At 43.8% G+C, this 21,436-nt stretch overlaps 1 protein-coding gene across 3 annotated transcripts in view; it reads right to left on the bottom strand.

The window, feature by feature from the left end:
* CNNM2 (cyclin and CBS domain divalent metal cation transport mediator 2) overlaps nt 1-21,436 on the bottom strand; it is a 111,743-nt gene that overhangs the window by 10,823 nt on the left and 79,484 nt on the right. For 2 of the 3 annotated variants that reach the window (XM_084526269.1, XM_084526270.1), the window contains exons 2-5: nt 11,951-12,094; nt 6,724-6,861; nt 4,463-4,632; nt 1,039-1,132 (exon numbers count right to left, since the gene is read on the bottom strand). In XM_084526269.1, the coding sequence (XP_084382395.1) occupies nt 1,039-1,132; nt 4,463-4,632; nt 6,724-6,861; nt 11,951-12,094 (546 nt within the window). Of the gene's footprint in view, nt 1-1,038; nt 1,133-4,462; nt 4,633-6,483; nt 6,549-6,723; nt 6,862-11,950; nt 12,095-21,436 lie in introns of all 3 variants that reach the window. The other variant, XR_014695105.1, reaches the window with a different exon arrangement.

Genomic DNA, 21,436 nt, shown 5'->3' with positions numbered 1-21,436 from the left:
TCCATGGGAACTGCTGATGTTTGTCGAGTTTAATATGGCTAAATTCATAACCTACAAAGCAAGTTTCGTTCCAAAGCCCATTCCCTGGTGTGCATATACATAGGTACACATACATACAGAGAGTTCCCATTAACCTACTATCATAACAAGCTGCCTCTCAAGCGGAACACGAGTCTGCTGTGCCTCTACACAGAAGTGATTTCTGCATGAGAACTTCTCCTTGAGGTGACAGGGTGAGCAGATGGCCTATGCCAGCACTAAGGCCCCAGTTCTTCTACCAGGGCTGGGGATGCCAAACCAAGATCTCTGTGATCTAAAAGGTGATGCTGCTGGCACTGAAATGCATGACCAGGTATGGCAGCGAGTGCAAAGGGACAGCAGGATGACACCCACTGGAGCACTGAAGCATGCTGCTGGATGATCATAAGGCAGCTCCCTGAGTTGTGTCGGTGAGATGCTGGGTTGTGCAGCTACTGTTTGTGCACTAGGAATTCACTCATGTCTCAGCCTCAGCTGCCAGCTCTCCCTCTTGCTGATCTCCCAGTTACATCTCTGCACAAGCTACAGGAACAGTCTCTTTTCCTTGTCCCACTGCCCTCGTTTCCCTCAAAAGGCCTTTAGAACCAACACTGGGTAAAGCAAACCATATCGAAACCAGCAGGTTCTTTGTATGCTACACCACTAGATGTCCCTCTGCTACTAATTATTTATTCTGATTAATTCAATCCCTGCTATGCTACAGTGAGAAGCAATACAAAGCTCCCAGCCAGGACCAAACACCTCCCTTGCTACGGCTGCTGTGTGCATCCTCTGGGAGCCTGAGGGCTCAGCTTTCAGAGTCAGCACTGCCACGAGTGTCAGTGCCTTCCGGAGATGCTGTGCCAGGCAGATAGTTTTGCTAGCGAGGAGCTTATTGTTTGCATCAGCCCCGCAGGACACCGTGGGGGATGCCCTGCGCAGCCCCCTCCTGCCACACGCACGGCAGCAGGTAGGCTTGTGCACGAGAGCATTCCAGAAGCAGAAGGTAAGAGGACATACCTGGCGATGCTGTGAGGGCCATCACCCCATAGTAGGAAAAAGCACCAGCTTCAAACTTCATCCCCTCCTTCCCAGCCTCCACTTCCACCTTCCCCTGTTAAGGAAAAGGAGAGAGAGCTGCAATTAAAAGGGACCACGGGTCTGGAGGCACAAGACCAGACTTGAGCCCCAACAGCTAGTTTGCCCTGATGTTACTAAGCTGTGTCATGGTCCCTGCAGTTTGTAAGGACGCCTGAAAAAGGATAGACCCCGGGGACAAAACACTCTTGTTCCCTGGGTGGTTCTGCTCTTTTGTGGTTGTGTGAGTCCCTGCAGAGGAGCAGGGCCCCCACGACAGCTCAGGGTGTACTACTGACGTGCTTCAAGGGCTGCCAGGCTGCGTATCCGCAGTGTGAGTTAAAAAATACTCCCCCAATATCACAACAGGCTTACATGGGGGACCACGGTCATCTGGGGTCTTGAGACACCTACACATTTGGGGCCGTGGCTCACATTGACAGGAAGCCCCCTCTAACACAAACACAGGAAACGGAGACGGGAGACAACGCACGAGGAGGCCATCTACTTTCACCACTGAGATTCCCACAGAAACAAAGCCCTTATTCCTGAAGCAGCAGTCCTGGGGCTATTTTAGTTTTGTTGGTTTCTGGCTGTTTTACGCATTCCAGTGCCCTTAAACTGTGATCCTGTTCTTTTGCAGAGTCTTGTCTAGAAGGACCCTCAGTGCTTCCCAAGCTGTACGCCACCATCCTGCCAGGCTATGCACCCATTTCTGATGTGGTCTGCACCAAACATTTAACATCACATGCTAGTATCACACAAAGGAGTCTAGAACAGAAGCTACACTATCAAATGTAGCTGTAAACATCCCAATTACCTGGTATGTAACTAGGAAGAAATAATTGCCTTCTTAGTGGGACCTGGCTTTCACCTCCATCTTTACTGATACTGTACTGAGAGTTACAGTACAGAACTGCAGGAAGAAGAGATCTCAAGCACCTTTCAGGCTGAACTACACCAAGGTTAGGTTTTCAGGCAAACAGCCTAATTACCTGCAATGCTTTCCCTCTGGCAAGGCTGGAAAGGGCAGACTTGATACTTGTACTAAGTGAATCGAGCATCAGATCTACACAATCAGATGAAAATAAGTCCAAAAGATTTTATTTCTATGTGTTTATTGTCTTAAATGTTATTTAAACTATTTAAACATGCCTTTAATTTTACAGCACTGTACTGATGCAGAAAATCATGTAAATGAAATCAGCCTGCATAACACCTGGTACTAAGTCAGTTTTCCCAACCATCCCAGATCAGCAAGAACATAAAATCGATCTAACAGGAAGAGAGAGCCTGGCTCACAAATCCACTTTCCCCTGCTATCACAAATAACCTCTTCATATAATCCCTCTGAAAATCAATTTCACTCCACCACACCAATAGGTAGCTTATTTGTTCATTATAAGCTTTCCAGTAGGTACAACTTGGTCACCCAGGCCAAGACTGGTTATAAACGGGGCTCTCAACCCACTTGTCACTGCTGGTTATTTCCCAGCCAAGGCCAGGTCTTCAAAACACATACACAAGAAACCCAAGTGGGCTTTGATCTTCACATACAGTCAGTCTGGGTTAGTAGCTAAACAAATACAAGCTAGTAGCTAGCAGCAAGAGTGTAGCTTCAGTTCCAGCACTGCTGCTCTGTCAGCACACACGGCACTTTCCGGAGGTGGCCGTAAGAAGGTAAGGCATGCCTGGCATAGTCACAGCAGCTGGAAAACCAAGAATTCCCCACATGTGCAATCTGATGATAGCTGCCCTGTTTAAACACATGCATCCACAGTTTCTATTTCTCCCCTGCTTAATGCCCTGACATGAATTTTGAAAGAACAGAATGACAGAAACAAATCTCAAACCGCTACAGAAGAACTTCTCAGTAGCTAAAGAAAAACTCGCATAAGGTGACCTTCCAACTAAAACAGTAACTCTACAGAGATTAAGTTGGTGAATTTAATGCACAGAACATGTTTTTTGTTCTTGTATGCTTTTACTGTGAAAGGTATTCTTGGTAGCTCCGGGTGAGAGAATCTGCCCAAGACCAGATATTTTAAGTAACAAAAGCAGAGTATTGATCTTCGTCATCCCTGCAGAACCAACGTTACCATTTTTATAGTGTGCATCTACCACAAAACTCACTTTTCCAAATGCATTATAGACTTAGCACACTGTTTTCTCTAAATATTTATTGACTGGAGAGTAGCTCAGAAAGAACCAATTGTTCTTTTAGATTGCACATGTCCTCCACTTACAGCTTTGCAGCATTACCTCATCCAGAAGCATTATCTTGCCTCTGGAGTATTTTAGATTGCAACAACTCAGCACGTAAGAAAGAGCAGTTAAAGAGCTACCAGTGGCTCCTCAAACACTTAAAAAAGAAAAACAAAAAACAACCTAATTCTTTTCTAAAATAGAGGCATGTTGAATCCACAATACCATGTTCCAGTGCTTTCTTCATTGTTTATCACTAATGATGTTTAATCCCCCTGACACCCACTCTTTTTTTTTTTAAAGGCAAAGGTGAGGAAGATTTCAAGCCCTGTGTTACAACTTCAGCTACAATGCCTCTGTTTGTAAACCAAAACTCATTTCAGTTGTCCAGGATAGACACATAAGCACCTTTCCAGCAAAATGTTCCTGCTCAAACAGTGCTAGAATGTTCCTGCCAAGTAACAGACCCTAGGAGATAATCAGCACTGAAAAGGAACCTGTAGTGAACAGAAAGCAGTCCTTCCACACCCCTTAGGGTGGCAATCTAAAAATCACCCAAATGCAACTTTCTCGGGGTAGGGCAAGAGCTGAGGTGGCAGGGTGCCCAGGGAACTGCAGGGGCTGTGGCAGGAGGTGGCAGGGGTTCAGTAGATGGCGCAATGGCCCCACTAAAACCTGCATTTAGCACACCGCCAAAGGTGCAGGCTTCAAAATTGCATGGAAAAACGCCATCTTTCCGAACTGTCAAACTCCCCATGCCTCCTTCTGCAAACCGAAGAATGCATTTGTGAAGCATCCTGGCCAAGCTCAAACCAAAAAATACATTTGTAAAGCATCCTGGCCAAGCTCCTACTGACATGACATTTTTTGTACCCGTTTTCCAAGCAATGCTAGCTGTACACAAGGATTCTTTTGCACTGCTGATCCTAGTAATACCTAAAGCACAAATAACTTCATTTTGCAGTGGGAAGCACTGTCTGCCCATCACAGCAGAGTGAGCTCTTCAAGTTGGTAAACTCATAAAGAAGACTGGAGCAGTTACCACAAACCATAGCTTCAAACCTATGGTTGAAAGAAGATAAAATTCAACGAGAGAGGTAGCAAAAGCAGTGTGTCAGGAGATGCATGATACTGCACATAGCAACATAATCACATGTCTGACCTGTAAAATGAGAATGAAGTAGTCGACAGGCTTGTTTCGCTGGTAGAGGTAGTGTTCTGGGGCTTTCTTGTTCTTCTCGTCGTATTTCAGCTCCTGGATAACGTTGGGATGTTTTAGCAGCCTGAGAAGGATCTTCTCCGACATCTGGGATGGACCAAAGGCTTCTACTTCTATAACAAAAGATACAACCTGGCATTACACTTCATATGCCTGGCAAGAAGTTAGCAATACTCGTTAATAAGCATTTGCCTATAAAAGACACACGGATGCAGAGAGATCCATTACGGAATTGCAGGCTTCCTGTCTTTTGAGACTGTTAGATTTGTAAGGGGAAAAAACAGGAACGCCTCAACCTTCACTACTGCAGTATTTTTCAAAACAACCAAAAACCATGTCCATCTGAAATGGAAAAGAAAAAAGGAAGGCAGTCTTGCCCACTTGAGAGTGAAATCACAGTCGAATAGGCTCATTGGAGAGTTGTAAATGGGAAGAGCTTTACAACTGGGGCACAGAGAACCTTTGAATGCACTTTTTCTTTCCTCAGAAGGTATTAAGTTACTGCATTTTTTGCACTCTATAAAAAAAAAACAGAGTTTGGGGCCTAGAAAGTTGCTCTAGATAGATGCTCTACATAAATCAAAGACAATTTGGGCTGCCAGGGTTCACATGGGAAGAGTTACTCAAAGTGAGACACAGTGCAGGTCAGTTCAAACCACGTGGGATTAATACCTGACACACAGAACACATTCCCTATCCACTTGCTCTTCAGTCATCAGTGTTCCCAACAGCAGCTGCTTGAGGTGAAAAAGCTTATCCTTGTGTGAGAGAGTTAGGCCAGGGATGTCGAGATAGACACATGCAAATTGATAAGCTTTCCTAACACCTTTCAGAACAGGACCGTTAATGACCCAGCACCTTTCATCTGCTCCAGATACTATTCTCAAATTAGAACAGAGAAACCAAAATTGCAGCTTTCATCTTACTTAGCAGTGGCTTCACTGCCAGATTTAAGCTACAAAATCCTTTCATCCACAAAACAAGCAGAGACGCAGCACTGTAAGACTATGTCTGTTGAGAAGGTGCTTAGGGAACTCCACCAAGTCTTGTACAACTAGGTGAACAACGCTTTGCTTGCTGTTAAATCCGCGTCTTCCCGTTGAACTGTTTCCTTTCACCAAGGACATGCTCACATGCACATGAGCCGCAGGAGTCCAAGCCTTTTAAGGATTTACTGTCCCTCAGCTGAGGTGTGAAAACCGATCACGCACGTGTTTCTTTTAAGTCGCAGAGGCAAAATAAAGCACGAAGGCGGACTGGGAGCATCTAGGCAGGCAGTCACTGTGTCTTAGGAGGGGAAGTACTGCTTTCCAGCATGAGCTGGCCAGCTTGAGACAGAATGAATTTCAATCCATCAATATATGTTGAATATAGCAGTGAAAGACGCCCGTCTGAAAGGCCTGCACATGAGAAGTCTTTATATGTCAAAGAGAGACAACATGAGCAATAGGAAGGTATGTTTTCCACAAGCTCTCCTGTTAACAGGTCTCATCTCTGAGGTGAAGGGACCAACTTTACGACGGAAGGCAATGTCAGCCGCAAGAAACCATTCAAGCCCCTGGCCTCTCTGCCAGACTGCCCACCCAAGGGCTAAAGCATCAAGGTGATCTGGGATGGAGACAACTGTCCTCTGAAACCCGGAGCCATCAACGGAGGTCACACAAGCCAGCAAGAAAATCCATTTTTAAAAGTACAGTTCAACTGCCTGTGCAGTCTGCATTAAATGTGTCGGGATTGTTTTTCACTTCGAGTCAAAAAGTCTCATGGAACAGGTTTACACCTTCCTGCAAAAAGTCCAGCATCTCTTTCTGGATGAAGTGCCAGAGTGCAATTACAGTCAGCTGGCCAGTGGTATCGAGTCGTCTGTGGTTTGTTCCCTGAGCTCTTCCTAATGGGGTGCACTTGCTAGTCGTTAATCTGACGGACTCTAGACATGCAGTGCGGCACTTGGCATTCATCCTTACCTTTCAGACCAATTTAAAGTTACTGGTCCACCCCTGGTAAATGTCTCAGAGGGTTCATGCCGACACTGAACACAGGAGAGGAGAGAATTTAAAAAGAAAAACACAACAGTGGCATTATTTGTCACCCCACCATCCAGCCTCCCTTCCCGCCTGCACTGTCCCACCCACCTCACCGGCCTTTGCTGACAAACTGCCTCCGAGGCTCTGGCATGATGGTGAAAACAGATAATCCACACTTGCCTGTTGCCAGGAAGCGGTGCATTGCCAGGAGGAGCTGCGGTGATATTTTAACCTTCATCTCGCTGTCTGTCTGCTTGAAGGCAGAGAAGTCCTGCTTCCTGTCCCGATGAGCTACTTTCTTTTTCGTCTTGTTATCAGCTGGGGAAGGGAGGGTGAGAGAAGAAAGGAAGGAAGCGATTTCTGTTAGAATGGGGTCCAACACGAACTGCGCTTGGATGGAGTCAGCCAGGACAGCCACCCAGAGCAAACTGTGCAGACAGACCCCTCTGCAGTACCCGTGCAAAGCCCTGCTCATTGATACACCTTAAAAAAAACAGAAATAATCGGTGACCTGTGCTGCGGGCTCAGATCCAGGAACCCACAATCTCTGTCACTTCACTGTGAGAGAAGTGTCTGCTTGCAAGCATCTAAATGCAGAGCAGCTCTGCATCTTGTGCACGGTGTGGGGGCAATTCTAGGTGGGCAGGAGGGGTCCCTCTCAGTGTTACTAACAATAGAAAGATGTTCAAAAAGAGCATCTGTGATAAATACCTTCTTTTTTTATTTTTATATACACTCCTTAGAAGAAAAGAATCTTTTACTTTTTTTTCTGAAAAGCTCGGAGAATGCTATTTCTTGCAGTGCTGCACCTGAGATGCTGTCTCACAAGGAGCTGTGTCATTGCCCTCTTCAGTGACTTCACCAGAAGTACAGGCAGGGAAATGTCTCTTCAGCAGGGCACTACTCCTGTATTCCTTTATTTCTTCTGTCAGTGAGCCCTCCCACAGCAAGCTTCACGCTGCATTTCTGGTACCCAAATACAGCACCAGCATCACATCACGGGAGGATGCCTTAAACCTTTCTATCTTTCAGTCGCCAGGGTGAGAGACCCAGGCTCTTTGTCAATTGATGGGGGATTTCAATTCCTCCCATGGTTTCCTTGGCAGCCTGTCCAAAAACCTTCTCCCAAGAAAAACGCTACACAGTGAGAGCAAAGGCACCAAGTCTGCATATTTTTGTGAGGAATAGTCTTAAATGTTCTTTGTTATTCAGATAATTTCCAAGCTTCTTGTAAGAAACAGAAACCCAGGACTGGATGGTGACAGAAATAATTGAACCTGTACCAGGTATTTCCTGTCCTTTCTACGCCGAGACGGAGACGTGGGCACTTAAATTATCTTGGCAGACCTAAGCAATCTCTGCTTTTAAAGTGACATGATGCTGTTTGGTTCTGCAACATGAACAACGTGCCCTGTGAGGGATACCCTCAGCATAATCCTAGGTGAGATACCAACAAGTACTGTAGCTGTCTTCGGGAGGTTCTGGAAATATTTAGATTTGCCTGTAAATCCAAAGCAGCAAGGCTGACCGTGAGTTCCTGGGCTGTAGGGGAGAACTCAAGAAGAGGATAGGTCCAAATACAAGTAATGTTGTCATCCCTCTTGCCATATTCCTGATGCAGGACAATTGCATTTATTTTTTTGAAGGAGCCAGCCCAGTATGGAAGACAGCTACAGAACAGGGAGTTCTAACCTCAGATCACCCGTTCACTGCAAATGCACCTGGACAACTTGCAGGGAAGAGTTATTGCTGTCTTTGTGTGTTCCTTTTTGTCCTGTTCTCTTTAGGGTCTGTATTAATCAGCGTAGACATCTGCAGTGAGCTCCAGACAAGAGAATGAGGACAAAAATCTATCTTCAAATGGACGTGTGGTTCTGTTGGCACACAAGGACTGTCCAATAACCAAACAGCAAGGACGGGGACTAGCAACTTTGATATTTGCAGCTCTCTGATACTCCAGGAAAAGTACAAATCCCAGAGGCCCAGACTCACTGACCATGTGCCCACAGTCAGCAGCGGGATGCCTGGCCCAGGGCAGTGGGAGGTGGATGCCAGAGCCCCTTCTCCCTCCTCCCCCAGGTGATGCACACACCCAGGCTGACAGTCTGTGCCCCACACGCTGCGCAGTTCTTTCTAAGCCTGTGGGTTTGTTTAATTTTAAAAGAAAGGTTTAGGAATTAACGAAGCTAGTTTTGCTAGTTCTTTTGGTCTCGAGCTGGGAAAACTAGGTTGCCCGGTGTCTCATGCATGTTTTGGCAACCATCAGAAACTCAGCATGACTAAACCTGAAGCTCTAAAACAACCTAAAATAGCTTCTTGTAAGGATGCTGCTCCTCCAGCCTACCAGTGCTAGACCACAGGTTAGCAAGTCCACAAGCCTTCTGGCCAACAGCATAAAAACACCTCTTTCTGGAAGGTGGTAACAGCCTGGGTGTGTCGAAAGATTAGATTCCAGCTGCAAAAAGCTCTGCTCTCCTGGCGCAGGACACTGCCAATATCTGCAGGTCCTGCCAGGCAAATCAGGGTTGCATAACCTTCTGTGTTGCTACGGTTTCACTGGATGACAGTGGAAATACTTAGGAGGGCAAACAGTTTTTTAGTCCTGTAGCTCTGTGGTTTACACGGGAGAGAGATGCAGGGTTTACTAGCACATATATTTACCATACCTGTTTTGAGAGCTGTTTGGAAATGGGAATGTTAGGGTAAGATGTGGTCTTCCCCTCAGGGAAGTGACTAGCCAAGGCTAATTCATCTGTAGAAAAGCCCTGGGTGTTAGATAGTGTCCTCTCAGCCTCTGAAACGCTTGGGAAATGCACCCTATGATAGCTGGGGCCACAGGAGCACAGCACACATTCCTGTAGTGCATCAAACGCTCCAACTTTCCAGTACCAAGAGCAAAACACGCTGACAGCTCTTCTCTGTGACACTGGCTGAGACATTTCCAGAGCCCACCTGTATCACAACTGAAACCCCTTCTCTGCACCCCATCAGCATCCCCACTATGGAGTCACACACCCTGAAGCACTCAACTCAAGTAGATGTTGATAGATCAAATATATTTAACACTGTCTCTTGTTCCCAACATCTCTTCAAGCCATAAGGCAGAGCAGAGCAATGTGAAATAATGCCATGTGTCTACTGGGTACACAGCCCTTGAGAAACTCAGCTGCAGAGCTTCAGCAGCTTTTAACAAAAACTGTAAATTTACAATTGCTTCTACCCTGACACAGCTGAAATGCATTTTCACAGAAACAGCAAAAAGGCACAGCTCCAACACCAAGGTCAGCCATTTCATCAATCTCCAGTTTCCATCAAAGCACAACAAAACAGGTCTAAAACTTCAGAACAAAGGCATAACACTGCCAAATTTTGTCATAAGGTCTGCTTTTAAGTAAACCTTATTTCTTAGCATAGAGCAAATCCTAAGGCTTTAAGTTCTGAGCAAGCTGGCCTTATAATGAACAGCACCAGAGACCTCAGATACTAGAGGGGGTTACTAGCACTGACACACTGATATCAAAATCAAAAAGAAGCTACCTTAACATATCATGGGCAATAAGCTACCTTCAGCATGCCAAAAGCATGTTCCAATCACTACACCAATTGGAAGTGGTTACAGCATACCAATCTGCTCGAATCCAAAACCTATCACATTTTCTCCTAGCTTCTCTGCATTTCTGTTCTCTCCCTTACCATTCCAGTTTCCTTTGATCTAAACAGCGGAATGAATTCCAGTGCTTCATACTGGAATCAGAAGGTCATCTTAATGGTACGCAGCAGGAGCCACCCCTCAAAATTTCCTGCATCCTCCAGGAAGCCTAGGAAGTTAAGCTTCCCTCCTAATCTGAACTAGGGATTTTCTATACTAAAACCTTCCCAGGAAGGACAGTTTCCAATGAACCAGCTCTATTTTGTTCATCTAGGAAATCTTCAGATAGTAAAATTAAATTATCATTTCCTTGCCCTCCAACATGCTTTTAATGGTCAATGCTTTTTTCTTTTCCCAGGGAACAACGCAGCATGATCTATACAGTTCCTCTTAACAAACAAGAAAAAGAAACCACGCCACTATTTTAGATTACAAAAGAAAGTCTGAATTCACCCTGTAAAAGCATTATGTTGTAACTGATTAGCCCAGCAGTTAAGTTGTGGCAGTATGAAGAAGATCAATACTAACTGGACTTCTGTGATTTGCATAGTAATTAGACCATTTAGTGCAGTGTAAAACAAAACTGTGATTTACATGAACCTTTGGGCACATAAATTCTGGTAAAATACTGACCAGCTATGGAAAGTAGTTCAGGCAAAACCAATCTATTAGGAAAAGCAGAAGTAGGTCTATCCTACAGAGCAAAGTGGTCATTTGGCTTTTGGCTTGGAAGGAAGATAGAAGACTGCCTGCTTTGGCCTGAAAAAGATGCTGTAGAAACATTCAGATCCCTTTCAGGAGAAAAGAAAAAGAAAGCAAAGGTCAGCTAAACAGTGTGAAAGATATTTAAAATGACCATTCCTATTATTTCTGTCACAATAGAATCTAGAGACATCCTTCTGCTACACTTGAACACAAAGTAAAAAATAGCATCTGCCAGCAAGCGATCGAAGTACAGATAAGACAGATGAAGAATGACAGAAAGGAAGTTCCATGTGCACAGGCCAGATTGTGCAGATGGGAACAGAAGCAAAGACAGTTTAGGTAACTGGTCAAGGACCAGAAAAACTGAAGTGAGAAGAAAAAAAGGTCCCAGGTAACACTCGATCATTTGCCTTAATTTATGTTAACACTAAGGAAGGAAGGAGCTGCACTGTGCAATAAAAATAAAAATAAAACAGAGTCATTTAGGACTTGCTGATTTTTAGCCCTGAAGAAGCTTTTCCATTCTTAGGATCTCTCTGAATGAAGTGACAGAGACTGACTCTAAAGAGTCTCCATTCCTCTTCCCTGAGGTATGGTTATCTGCCTGCTTTCTTTCTAAAATGCAGTGAGTACATAGACTACGGGCCCTTGAGGTGGCGAAAGGCTAGGGGAAAATGTGGGAGGTCATGAGTGCTGGAACAAAGAGCTTTAAACTAGGCCACTGTGGTGAAGAACAGCTAACAGGAGAGACCAGGATGTTGTACATCTAAGTCTTCTAGATGGAATGATCAAATAAAGAAAGCTGTCCTATTTCTGAATTAATACAGCTTAAAGGGGTGAGGTGCCCATGCTGTGAAAACAAAAATCACTTTGACTATCTAAGGGATTTGCAGGTTATTTGTCCACTGATCTTTTAAATCAGCAACTTAGGTCTCTACAACATTTTGTATCTCATCAACAAAGTTATAAGACACAGCTGCTGCTGGATAGAGTCTTCCCTCTCCTCTGGAAAAAAAAAAAAGAAAAAAAAAAAGTATAAATATTTCTACTCACTGTATAGGTCTGTTTCATCCAGAATCTCAGATTTGATGATCTCTTCAATCACATCTTCTAAAGTGACAATTCCCAGGACTTCATAAAAAGGATCCCCTTCTCCTTCATTGTTTACTCTTTGTACTATGGCCAGGTGAGACTTGCCTGCAAGGAGACAGATCAGCAATTTAGACATTTAGAAATTCCTGAAAGACCAGAAATTACAGCAGAATTATATACAACAGGTATAAATAAAAAGACAGAAAGGCTGGTGTCGCACCTCATAAAAAAGCTACAAAATTTAAGAGACACTTAATATCACAACCTGATTTCCCTCTAAGAAATATATTCCAGGATCACATAAATCCAACTAGCACACTAAAGAACAGTCAAAAATATCAGTGTTCTCTTCCTAATTTCTTTCCCCAGTGAAACCATCGCCCTGGCTTTGCATTCATTATACTGTTTTGTTGTTTGTTGATGGCTTTTTCACTTCTTGTGTCCTGCACTGGCAGAGGAAGGTCTGGCTGGAGTCCTCCTTTGCAGGGAGCTCCCATGGATGCTCCTGAAGCCTACAAACAGCAGCAACAACGGCCACATCACAGAAACATGTGAAAAGGGTTAAGCTGGGGAGAGGAGCTCAAGCCATAAATTCATGTTTTCTTCCTTCCTCCTGCAAAAAATAATTTATTTAGACATGCTCCAGGCAGAAGGGGACTTATTTAGGAATGAATGGATTAATGAATGGATTAATTAAAATATCCAAAGCAGCAGTGTCTGATTAACAAAGAGAAAAGCTAAGCTAAGATATACTGGTGGCTCTAAAGATCCCTAAGCTGTGCATCATTCGCTGTGCATTTCCTAACTCCTAAAGTCCTTTCTGCCACAGGAATAAGCAAGCACCCTTCGAATAATCAATCACCCTTCGAATTTGCTTTGACATCGGGGTTGCCAGTATCCCTAGCTGCCACCCAAAGTTGGTCTTTTGTAAAGGTGCCCAAAAAGACACCTAGATCTCTGCATTCAAAGGGTTCTCCAAACGCACACAGCATTTTGAAGCACAAACACACAGATCTCAAGGTGCTTTGTGAGCTGTTGAGAGGTAAGCGACGTTGTCTCACATTCTTCTTTGCTGATCTCAAAACTGATAGTTATCCCCATCTGGGGAAGACAACCAAAATAGTTCAACTTTGCTCAGACCCCTTTATAGGCAATAATGTCTGCATGTTTTAAGCTTCAGATTATTAGACTAACAAGCATTCGAACTATTCCAAGCCAGACTTACTCATGCTTGAAGAATGAAAATATCCTGAACAAATTAGACGAGGGAGGAAAACTTATCAACTACTGATATAAACATTGCATCAGGTCAAGTCAATTCACTTTGGTAAGTTTTTCACATCTGCTTTCCCAGGGACCAAACATAAGCAGTTAAAAACAAATTCTTGGTGAATGCTGTCTGTCGAAAGTTAAATTCTTTTGCTATTCCCAGCTTGTGATCATTTAAAAGGAATTTTCCAAAGCAGGGTCTAATATTAGACTCAAAATGAAGTTTCCATTCCACTTAGGCGATATTCTCACCAAAGTAACTACTGCATAATCTGATTGTCTTGGAGCTACTCGTTTAGATGCAGATGGACATACTTTAAATACCAACTCCACAGCACTGCTGAGTCTTATCTTGAAGAGACCTTATTCTACAGTGAATTAATAGAAAGATGATTTGTGATTTTAAAGGATCAACAATCGTATTGTACTGAAAGGCTTTCGCTGTGCCAGTTTTATTTCTTTGCATTCCTTGTAAGACTTCCAGCTCTTTTTGCTGCTCAATGAACAGCATTAAATAAAAGTGACTTCATAAAAGGATGAAAGATTTACGTATTATTATCCTTGCTCTTCCCCTGTAATGTATTACTCCAATTATATCTGTTCAATCTCACGATGTTCAGGAAGTGTGGAACAGAAATGCCAACACGGACAAAACAGATTGTAATTTGTTTCCCAGTGCCTGCTCAGGTATCAGTACATTTGCTTTCAAGCCAAAAGACACAACTCCTTCCAGAATTATATCCATCACAGAGCAGAACAGCTCATTTGCACCCGCTCATTCAGGTGCTGTTCACCATTCTCCATCAGTGAGCGGTAAGAGTGCTCAAATCCATTTGAGTGGATAAAATAAAAAAGAAGCCTTCCTCAAACAAAACAACGCTATTAACTCAGTGTTTCAGCTTTGATCGAAATCACCAAATTACAGCCTTTTCTTCCACTTCTGTACTTCCTGGGATAAAGCTGAATGTAGCTGGTAAAATTTTACATTTTGAAAAGAAGCCTTACTAATAGTGGGGTCCTGGACAAATCCACAAGCAATGGGGCAAATCTACAGCAACAGGACAGGGAAGGTACTGAAATGAAAAAGGATAGGAATGTTTTTTTTCTGGTTCTGCCATAATCTGTGATTTTTATGTTTTTGATTTATCACCCAAAGTATGCAACCTGGTCTAGTGGATAGTATCCCTGCCCAAGGCAGGAGGGTCAGAATTAGAGGATCTTTAAGGTCCCTTCCAAGCCAAACCATTCTGTGATTCTATGACTGAAACTTTTAATAGTTTCAGATGTCAATGAAATCTTTGGTGTGGAGCATTGATCTTCAGCTTGATCCTCACTACTAAAATTACATGGTGCAGGGTTTATCTGTCAAAAACACGTACCTTATCCAAATGCAGACTGATGCTAACCTTCTTTCCCTCCTGACTATCAAGTTTTCCTCTTCCTGACTTTCAAGAATTCATCACTTTGCTGGGGTCAGATAAATTTCAACCAACCTAACTGGGCTGCCTTTTGTTCTCAATCTCTCTCTGCATTTGCTTCAGTACTCCTGCAGTCACTTGATGAAGCAGGCCAAATCTGAAAACTACATTTCTTGGGTCTCTGTAAGTTAATTTTGATCCAGATATTTGCCAGAAATAATCAGAGAGCAGAATAAGCTGGTGCTGGTGACAGAGGTGGCAGGAAGATGCGTTCCATACTGGCTGCTCTCAGTGTCAGGCTGGCTTCAGGCTGCTGTGTGGCTGACTGCAAAATACCCTGCAAGTATGGGAACAATCGAGGTGGAAAAGGCTAAAGAAAAAGCCAAAGGAGAGCAAAGGCTTCTTTAAAAAACATTTTAAAAGCACAACTCAGCATGTGCCCAACTTTAAAAGTGGTCTGTAAGTAAAATAATGACTCCTCTGAGTATTTTAAATAGAAATTGGCTACAGCTTTATTCAAAGACTTTATTAGGCCACTGGTATTTGTCATACCATTTTATTCAATTGAAAAAGCAAGGTTTCAGCTCTATTTTCCACTGCTAAGGACTACTGATACATATCCAACACGGAGCTGAGCAAAGCATACACCCAGGTAAGGAAACCTGGACTGTCTATATTATTAATAGGGCTTTAAGTACAGAACATATTAAACAGAGAGAGCAAGCGTGCATGGAAAATAAACAATTATTTTCTATACCTCACTGATTTTGTGGCCACCGTCTCTAATCACACTGTATCTGTGACATTAATATTTCTTTAAGCACTCATTTTAAGTGTTGATCCAGTGGGAGTCAGCAGGCAGGCAGCTGTGCAGCACTGCCAGCTCCGATGAAAAAGGCAGAACTGACCTGAGTGACGTGTACCAAGCAGCACGAGGAGGCAACTGCAGGAAATGCTCTAACCCAGAACTCCTCTGCGGCCACAGGCAGGCAGCATTTGCTTCAGCCTCAGCTTCCCCCACTTACTGTAGCAGCTGGTAATGTGAGCAACAGCCTATGGAGCTTGTACATGTGCACAGCACCAGATATAACTTGTGACAAATGCTCATCTCTCAGTTATCTTCATGGATAACTACAACACCAAGGAGTTTTGTTAAAACCAGACTCATTCTCATCCTGTTACTCAAAATCTTGCCCCTCAACTTGGATTTTGCTCTTTACCACAACTTCTGATTCATTTATTAATCTAATCAAGAAGCATGAAGATGCTTAGTAGAATCTGCATGGGTCAGTGAACCTAGCATGAGCTCAAGAGAGTCTATGCAATTGACTGGCCACACAGACCACCATGGGAAGAAATGCTTGAAAAAAATGATCCTCTCACAATACCTTGACCATTCCTTGAAAAGAGAAATGGAAAAAAAAAAAAAAAAAGGAAAAAAAAAAAAGAAAAAAGAAAAAACAAGATTCTGTGACACTGAGGTACTTACATGTTTAGAGAAAGGACCTTAAGAATATCGTTCATGTTCTGGCAGATGAATAGAGCTGTACCACTTCCCCACGGACACCCAAGCTGAAGAAATGGGCTGACAGGAAACCTCTGAAGTTTAACACATGCAAATGCAAAGTCATGAGCCTAGGACAAAATAAGTCTTAAGTGGCACTGGAAACTGACTGGATGGGTCTGCAGAAAAGGACTCAGTGGTGTCATAGATAAGCTACAGAAGTCAGAAGTGCACCCTTGTGCCAACCAAAGCCCAATGCATAATGCCTGTGGAAGCACACTTCTGGCTAGCAGGTCAAGGGAAGGGATTATTCCTTTCTTTTGGCACTTGTGAGACCATACCTGGATTACTGGATCCAGTTTGGTATTTTCCAGTGCTGGAAAGACATTGGCAAATGGAAGCAAGTCCAGTGGATGGACACTGAGGTGGTCAGGGGCTGGGGCACACACAGTGCACAAGAAGGGCAAGGAGAGCTGCGCTGGTTTCATCTTGCAAAGAGAAGGCTAAAAGGGAGATCTTAGAAGTCTTCACATGCTTCACGGTACGCTATAGAAAGGACAAAACTAGATTATTCTTGGAGCTTGATACCAATGGGACAAGAGATAATGGACATGTTGCAAAAATGCAAACTCTTCTTGTTCCCTATGAGGATGGTCAAACAGAGGCCCAGAGGCACTGTGAGATCTCTGTCTTCGGAGGCATTCAAAACTCAGTGACCTGACCCAACTTCAAAAATGGCCTGCTCTGAACAGGAGATTGTACCCGATGACGTCCAAAAGACCTTTCCTAAATTATCCTGTGATCCTAAGAGACATTGAAGCTAGGCATAATTGAAATCTCAGCTCGATTCATTTCTGACTTTTAATTCCTGTATTTCTGCTTAGGAACCCAAATGACGCAAAATTTTCCATGCATAAGGGTGAGATGTAAAGACAGCAAATACGCTGTACTGATCTGGAATGATACGATATGGTCTTGTTTGTGATACAAGTAATAGCAAAACGATGCTACTAGCCAGACTATGCTGCAGAAATGTAATACTGCTGCCACAGCTTTAAATTGAAAGAGTGATCTCTCCAACCTATGGTAGATCTTTATAAAACAGAAGATCCCTACAAGTTCTGTTGTAGTAAAGCTAGAATCAGCCTAGTAAATTTGTGTTAAAAGCAGTAATCTGAGTCCATTTGCTGTTGGCGAGTCCTCTGGAACGTTAAGCTGTAACCTGTGTAATACAGCTGCAATTACACGGAGAAAAAAAAAATCCCAGGAGGTGTTTAGTTGCCCTTGAATTTGCTAACTAACAATCTGTGCTGCTAAAACACCTCACAGCTTATTCTCATGCGACTGTCTTGCTTTCAACTGATTTCAACAAAGGTAAACAATGTGGTCTGTCGGTGAGATTCACAGGTTCAACAACGCATTATGCAAAACAATCAATTTTAAAATGTGTTGTATAATTTAACCATTAAAAACAACTCCCTCTAGAATAGCATTGGCTTGCAAGCAATTATACCCAAATAACAAGTGTTCTCCTAAATCTCTTTTCTGCAGCACAGTTCAAGGGCATTAAATCTCTTTTCTATTAGCTGAAATTTGCATTCATGCTGTTTGCTTTTGCACTTTGATTATTTTCAACGGGGAAACGGGATTGCTGCTTTCTCCCCGTCCTCTGTTACGTCCTGGTGCACATTGTCTTTAGGTTCACAACACAGGATCAGGAGAAAAACAAAACTTCTGCACAAACATGATCTACATTTAAAATGGACTTTTTAGATCCAGCCTTTTTCAGCAACAAAACACATTTTTTTAATATACATTTGGGAAGGGAAGCCAATAACTAACGTTCATTTAATGTAGCCGCATGAAACTCATCCAGACCCTCCAGGAAACGAGTGAAAGTACTAGCGGTACCACAGGGAATATGGTGATTCTTCGCCTTTAAACTGGAAAGCTTACAGTCTCACACAAACATTAACTAGAAACCGCAGAAGCCTTCACAGGAAAATCAAAAAGTAGCACTTTAAATGGATTCTTTGTGTTAAAAGCCTGAATGCCCGTTTTAGTGGGAGGACAGCAAAAAAAAAAAGGAAAAATTAAGGAGAGTTTCAGAATGACTTCCTGACAGTGAATTGTATTTGTAAAGAATACTTTCCCAAGGGAAACGGCAGCAGCTCGGTTACTTGCAACTCTGAAAATGAGACTGGACAATGCTCCTAGAAAGGACTCGGTAATTCGCTGCCCCGTGGCAGATGGAAGAGGAGATGAGCTAACATTTTCCATCTCTAGCAGCCTATCACCCAGTATATGCTCTCTAACTCAAGGGTTGCTGCCTACCCTGCCATTTGTTTTGGTCAGCCCTCAGTGAGAAGTGCACTGCCCAACTTGATTTACTTGGCAGCTTTTACAGGAAAAGCACGGCTCTAAAAAGTTGTTACCTGTTGCAGCTGTAAATGCAACTCAAATGCACCAGGCAATAAACTTGGATTAGAAGCAGAGAAGTCACCTACTAACCACAGGTCCATGAGTAAAAGAAATCAGCAGGCAACCAGAAATAACTTGAGAGCAAGAAGAAAGGTCATTTAAACTCAGAGTTCTGCTATCGAAGTGGAAATCTTAGGGAAGAATCTAGAGAAGTGAGGACATTTAGGGGAAACTATTACCAGGTGCAGGCAGGCAGCAAGACTGAAACTAAAGAGTGAAGAGGAATAGGTTCAAGCCCCCTGAACATGAGCATTGATCCCCTGGTCAAGGACAGCGTGCCAGTGCTTCCCAGTCATGCAGTCCTTATCCAGCAGGGAATTTAGGCTGAATATGGCTAGGATTAGCAGTAACACCTGATTTCGGTATGGTAAATGGACAAATACAAGTTGCCTCCTAACACTGGAGGCTAATGTCCTACAGAAGTATCTATTAGACGTTAAGTGGGAGAGGAAGAGATTGAAAACATCAGGGTTGAGAGAGGAAACTCTCTCAAAACAAAGCCTTTTTGACATCCTTCTGAGGTTCTTACCAGAGGCAGTGGTATCGGGACACAGGTGGGCTGAGAAGAGAGCCAGGCTGGAAGTTTAAAAAACAAGTCAAGGGAGTGCAGCAAACAACGTTGAGAAAAGAGGTGGCAACACTGAGAAGGGAAAATATTGAGTCTGAAGAGAGACCTATCTATCTCTATTTGGGCTAACACAGAAGAAAAAAATACGCAGATAAAACGTAAGGAAAGCAAATAGAACACTTAAGTCATCCTTGGTCATGGTTGAAGTCTTCCACAATAGATTCAGAAGATACTGAAGTGTGACACACTGATGTGATTGCCCCCGTGCTTCCACTTCCCAAGGCAAGTAATGACCTTCTGGAAAGAAGCGTAAGAAATGCATCTCTTTACTGACTGGCATCTTCACAGCATGGTGAACAAGGATTTTTCTTAGTGTTCAAGGACACATGGAAAAGATCTGTGCTAATTTTATTACTTCCCTGTTCGTTCAAGATTGTCCCCACCAATTTCAGCATTCCTTCAGGGCTGAAGAGCAGGCACCAGCCAGCAAAAATGCAGCCAGCAGAGGGAGCGCAAAACCTTGGGTTTGCTCCATGCAGAGCTGCGGGTCCTCCTGAGAACCGAGTCCAGCAGAGAGCAGGTGGAGAGGAGAGGTCCTGGACTCCGACAGCGGTGGGGCCAGGGTGCTGGCCTGCTGCTGGGTCTGGGCAGATCTCTGGGAGATGGATACTTCAGGCTGGGACTCCACAGCAACGACTGGTGTCTGCTGTGGCCTGTTCAGTGCCTCCTTCTGGAGCTTTGTGTTGTGGCTACAAGCCCACCCTGCCTTCCCACTACTCCCTACCTGAGGGGGGATAACGTGTTGAGCCCTGGGATCACCCTTGGCGAGGGTGAAGGAGAGAAATTGTCACCTTGTTAGTGTCCTCCATCACTCCAACCTGTCCAACAAGCTGCTTCCGCTACCCAACCTTTAATCCATGGAAGAAAAACAAGAATGTCAAGAGATGTTTTATGTGCAACAAAAATAGAAGTTGGCCCAGAGCGGCGATGAACTCGAACGTTCAGGTAACCAAAACATGACACCAACAGAAACAATAGCCTGCTCTGTATCATCCCGGCCAAAAATCCTAGTACAAAAATCCTCCCTCTAATCCTGCCTCCCTCGATTCCTAGAACAAACAGAGCTTAATTTGGGATTTTGGCATCTACACCATGGGATTTTAAATCCTGCAAAGGTAAAGTACTAGAAGGCACAACAGAAACATGCTTGGACATTAGGAGGAGGTTAGCTGAGGCCAGCGTGCTTACATAAGGACCCAAACAGTGCTGAGAGCAAAGCGTACGAGCTGAAAAGGAAGAGCAGCATCTTGGGACTGTGGGTCATCATAGGAACCGGAGGCTGGATATATTTATATATATTTATTACCATCATCAGCTTCTGTGGTTTACTTTTAGCTCACTATTTAGGACATAAATTAAAACAGGTTCTTGGGTTCCCAACAACTTAATCATTAATATTCCATTTTAATGACCTGTTTTACTTCAGGCCATTTATACCACATGCAGTTTGCAATTCCAGCAGCTTGAAACCCCAACCGGTCGGTCGATGGCACTGTCAGATTTTTCAAGCTCAGTGCACGGCTTTCTAATTCACATTGAGGCATCAGCCAGGGGAAGCTTAACGATAAGCCCCCCCGTTAACTTCCTGAATTGGTGACAGCATCTCTTGCCCAGCGGGATTCACACAACCTCAGAACCACGTCTGTGCCTGTGCTTTCAGGGGGAGCGAAGCTGTGGCATAAATGTGCCTGTAAACACAACCAGCATCAGTGACCTTGACTTCGCACGGGTGCAGAACCAGGGCCACGTGAGCTCCTGCTCTCTGACGCTGCACATTTATTCCTCTGAAATGTAACGCAGGATGCCCTGAGTCCATATATTGTGCTGTGGCAACTGCCATTAAAGAAAGACTTCAAATTGCTTCAGCAGAAAATGAGGGGTACGCCAGCAACCCAAAGGCACAAGCTCCCACAAGCTTTCTGTTTGGGTCAGATCTAGGCTCAGATACCACGAGATGAAACGATGCAAGAAAGGCTGGGCAGAACAAGGTCTCACGCTGTGAGATGGGTGGAATGTCTTCTGGCTGAAAAGTGGCTGTTGGGGCTTTTTAAAGACTTTACAAGACAGGCTCGGAGTCTCAGAGAACCTCAACTGAGAGAACATTTCCAACCCCAACCTCCTGAACCCACCAACAGCATCTTTATTTG

Source organism: Aythya ferina, assembly GCF_964211825.1.
Source record: "Aythya ferina genome assembly, chromosome: 7".
NCBI classification, from domain to species: domain Eukaryota; kingdom Metazoa; phylum Chordata; class Aves; order Anseriformes; family Anatidae; genus Aythya; species Aythya ferina.
The sequence above is the reverse complement of the archived record's forward strand: the minus strand, read 5'-3'. Positions and strand labels throughout refer to the sequence as shown.